Below are 4,463 nucleotides of genomic sequence, written 5' to 3'. Positions count from 1 at the left end.
GAGGCCACGTGGAGGCCATTTCCAAGGATGGCATCTTCACTTTTTGTTCGCCATCTCACTTTTGGCGGCTCATTCGATTATTCTTCGCTCTGCGAAAATACGTTTTGATATGAACAGACTCGAGGCAATTTTACCAGTTGGTTAGCTTTATTAACAACAATTAACCCATATTCAGTGAAACACATTAATTAAATGAAAGATTTTGCATTGAGAGAGCATTAGAGCCTTGTAAAGCTTTTAGTACAGGCTAGAAAAAAAGGGAAAAACACAAATCGCAGAAGCAGCGAGTCAAACCAAAGTGTCACTCGTCATGCTGACAATGAAGACGCAACCTGGCAATCACCCGACTGCATCTGCAGACTGCCACGAATTTAACCCAATTTGGCAAGCGAAGCATTGCTTTGGTGTGCACGCTTCCCTTGACCCAATCGCCGTCTCTTCAAAACAAAACGCGCCAATAAGAATCAAAGCAACGGTGAACGCACATCGCACACACGTTTTTAGACAACGGAGCCAAAGTCCGGGGGCTTTTCATTTTCCTCTTATATTAGGGTCTGCACAACACGAGCACAAACATAGAACAATGTATGCGCCTCCACTACGCAAAATAAGGTAATTTTAACGAAAGGTCGTTAGGGGCAATATATTTTTTTACAATTGGACTCTCAGAAACGCATGTTCTGATGCTCAGATGGGCATGTGTTTCAAGGCCTGATGGTGGAAACATTATCTTGGTAAAAATGCCAAATTTACCTGTGCACGATGAAGACCAACAAGTAACCCGGTATTATTTCTGGCCTGAATAGGTGACCATCGACCGATGTTTAAAAACGCCAGAGTTGAACTACACCGCCATTTCAATTACGCAGTTTAAATACACTACTGATCAAAACACGTCCGCGTCCTAAAGTTTAGGATATCACACACGACGAGACGTCACGATTAATAGGCTAAAATGAAATTCAGGCAGCGCCGGGTCTGTTGCCTGCATATCTGCGGCTGTGCCACACGGGAGCCGTTTTGGAACATTTCCCCGCCCCGCTCATCCCCCCCCCTACCCAACGCTCATTTATCCTTAAGGCCACATTCAACACGGCTTGGTCGCACTGCAGGGGATTTTGCGCACCAATTCAGACCCTTCACTGCCAACTACCGCCGCGCTTCCTCCTCCACCACCACCACCACCACACCTTGTGCTTCATGATTTTAGCGAAACGAAACGACTACGGGAGCAAAAGGCCCAGAACACGAATGCAATACCCGTGAGTTCAATGCGCCTGGTTACAAGAAGACATGAGGTGTTTTTCTTCTGCCGTCTACTCAAAACCACTGCGGGACACACAGCTCAGACCCGCTAGATGGGGTGGAGGGGGGCTCACAGATTAAGACTGTAAATACTGGCCATATCATTTAAACGCTCATAAGTTATATAGTTTTATATAAGTGTGTATGCACGCGTACATACACTTGCAAGACAAACGCATTTTAAAGCAAAGTGAATACTGTAATATACTGAAAGAGGACACCTGGAATACACGAAATTGAACATGGAATAATTACAGGTTATTTGAACATATTTAGAATAGACTTATTTAAATTTTGTGAAACGAAGCAAACAGCTAAAATGCGGCTGCAAAATAATTACTTGAACACCAATTCATTAATCAGCAGCCCTGCGGGGGAGGGGGGATTACACTTTGCAAACGGTACACCCTCTGTCCATTTGTACACAGCACGAGTTCATAAAACATGGTAACTAAAAGCACACACACATGGCTGTTTCAGAGCAAAGTGCATAAAAGAAAAAAACAGAAAAATGCACTGACTAGGACCCCGGTGGCAAACCAACCAAAAGTAATGAACATATGGGTTATATTGTACATCATAAATAATCAACAAATGTCTTTTTTTCTTTACATATTTACAAAAATGTTGGACAAAAATAGGAAATAACACTCTGCATTGGCTTTTGATTCCATTCCCTAAATGGGTTATTTTAAAATGTTTTTTTTTCTTTATACAATTTGGGTGGCGTTTTTATTTTGTGTGGGATAAAAGTGGCTTTACAAAAGTAACAAACAACTGCCGCCGTCCCCCCCCTTCCCACCACCCCCCCCATGTGCCATCACACACGGCAGCCCCTTCACACCCGGAGCCCATGTACATTTGTATATCGTCGGAACGCTTAAGTCCCGAGACCCAACGCAAACGTCACCTGGTACCAGTGTAAAGTCTGTATTGTTGGCAATGAGCTAACAAGGTATATATTGCTTTAAAGGATACTTCTTTAAGAACGTTTGCAGTTTTTTTTTTTCTAAAACGGAAGTCGGTAACTCCCTCCCCTCCTCCTCCTCCTCCGTGTTGTTAAAAAAACACAAACCAATCTATTTATTATTTAGAATGCACTTTACCAAACCAAAGTACCTGCTGCTTATACTATGCCTTGACAAAGCCGACTAAGCCAATCACTTATCGCTCTCTTTAATCATCACCATTCCAAACATTTGAAGAAATCGAACACACGTTTCACTTGTTTCTTTAAGCAAAACATTTTTTTTTTTAAACCGTTTTCTAAAAACCTTCCTGACAAGATGAAAAACACACCGTCTGGAGCTTGTGCGCGTGCGCGCACGCCATCCTCGGGAGCTTTCGTGTCTGCCAGAGCATGTGGTTGTTCAACAGGCAAGTCACACCCCTGGACCACGTGAGGTCACATGTGTCTCCCCGTCCCTGGCAGCTGGAAGAATAAAAGGCGCCGATCTTTACGACGATGGCAAGCGGTGCGCCAAAAAGACTTTGGAGCACACATGGGAATGCAGACATTGTGTTTTGAGTTAGCGTGAAACTCTAGTTAAAAAAAAAATATCAGACATAGGACTATAGAATTATTAGGCCACGGGCCTCTACCCGTCTAAAAAAAAATGTCTAAAGCAAATACTGCAACATCAAATTGTTTAGTCGAACAACAAAGCAAATTTTTTTTATTGTGAACTTTTAACTACATCTTGCACAGAAAGAATCGACCAGCATCAGCTCAAGTACCCTGTAATAATTAAAAAAGAATACAAAATAAAACATGGGCAACAAAGTTGGTAGGGGGTGGGGGGTCACAGATTTTTTTTTCATATACATATAAAAAAACTCAAAATTGGGTTTCCTAAAAATCATAACTAAGCATTCCTTAACATTATTCTAACTCCTGACACAATGTTGCGTGTACATTCTCTGCAAGCTTCCACGATGAAGACCTCAAATCAAGTGACCTTCCTACATTCAACAATCTTTAAATTATACATCTGAGGTGCCTCCGTGTGGAAGATCCGATTATTTTGTTCGTACAGGGCTGGAAAAAAAAAGATACGACTTTTACAGTCAATATGGACCTTACTTGGTAAAATCAAAAGTTTTGTTTAGTTTTAATATGGGTAAAGGTGCTGCCCTGCAATTGCTTACTCATATCAAAACTAGCACAAGGGCCTCCACTAGAGGGCGTTATAGAGCCCCGCTAGGCTGTATTTGGCCTACTCTTCCATACCACAGACAATTTGGAAGCGGTGAGAATACCCACACTTAACCCCGCCAAAGGCAGCCTGCCAATCGAGTGTGGTGGCCCATTTATACTGCTGTATGGGGGAGACTATGGAGAGGCTTGCCAGGAGATCGAATAGGACCGGCGACCTCTGGATTGCAAGTCCAGTGAGCTGATAACTCTTACACTCTGGAAGCATCTCAAGAGTTAATGTACCAATTAAAATTAGAAACAATTAGCATTACAGTAATTGTATTCGTGTATTTTTTTTAAAGTGCAATTTTACATTTAAATATTGTTAGCTTTGAGACCTTTTTTTAAATTATATATTTCAAAGCACCCCGAGGCATTTTTTACCCATCTGTCTTTTCAGAATTAATACGAATTCAATCTATTTTGCACGCCTAACTCAATAGATTTTTCCAGCCCAAATACAATGTAACAGACGACGCGTCGTTGTGACATCGTGTAATACTGGTGTAGCCTGGGCTGAGATAAATTACAGTGCTTTGAAAGAAAGCTTTAATTATGTACAACAGGCTTTAATCATTAAACGTTGGACCTCTGTCCGCTGGCTGAGGCTGAAGAGTCTTTGAAAGTTATACGTTGCTGGTGTTATTGGTTTAACCTGTCGGTGTCAAAATCAAGGAATACATTTTGTGACTTCTTGGGAAGATCAGCAGAAATTCTGCAAAACAAAAAACACGGGATGACAAGAGGTGAGTAAAATACCAACCAAAGAGTACACGTGGCGATCACTTGAAAGCCTCGTCTAAGTTTGGAATTACAAAGAAAGCGACCGAGGTGGCTACATTGGTGTGAATATTTTCTGGAGCAAACCACAACTTTTAATTTTTTAAAAGACGGATAGTGTCACTTACTCTTCGACTATGTGAAGCACCCCCCTCTTTCTGGTATTACAAGACGTAGATAA

The 4,463-nt window shown here is 41.7% G+C and overlaps 1 protein-coding gene across 11 annotated transcripts in view; it reads right to left on the bottom strand.

Annotated features, from left to right (window-relative positions):
- Window positions 1–128: 128 nt before the first annotated feature.
- The window catches only part of LOC116946633 (nuclear receptor coactivator 2-like), an 89,231-nt gene continuing 84,896 nt past the window's right edge, over window positions 129–4,463 (bottom strand). For all 11 annotated transcript variants that reach the window (XM_032961732.2, XM_032961737.2, XM_032961734.2 and 8 more), the window contains one exon: window positions 129–4,217. In XM_032961732.2, coding sequence (XP_032817623.1) covers window positions 4,206–4,217 — 12 coding nt within the window. In that variant the 3' untranslated portion in view covers window positions 129–4,205. The remainder of the gene's footprint in view (window positions 4,218–4,463) is intronic.

Source organism: Petromyzon marinus, chromosome 27 (genome assembly GCF_048934315.1).
Source record: "Petromyzon marinus isolate PM22_M1 ecotype Great Lakes invasive population chromosome 27, UKy_Petmar_22M1.pri1.0, whole genome shotgun sequence".
Classification (NCBI taxonomy): Eukaryota; Metazoa; Chordata; class Hyperoartia; order Petromyzontiformes; family Petromyzontidae; genus Petromyzon; species Petromyzon marinus.
This window is presented reverse-complemented; position numbering and strand designations above follow the sequence as displayed.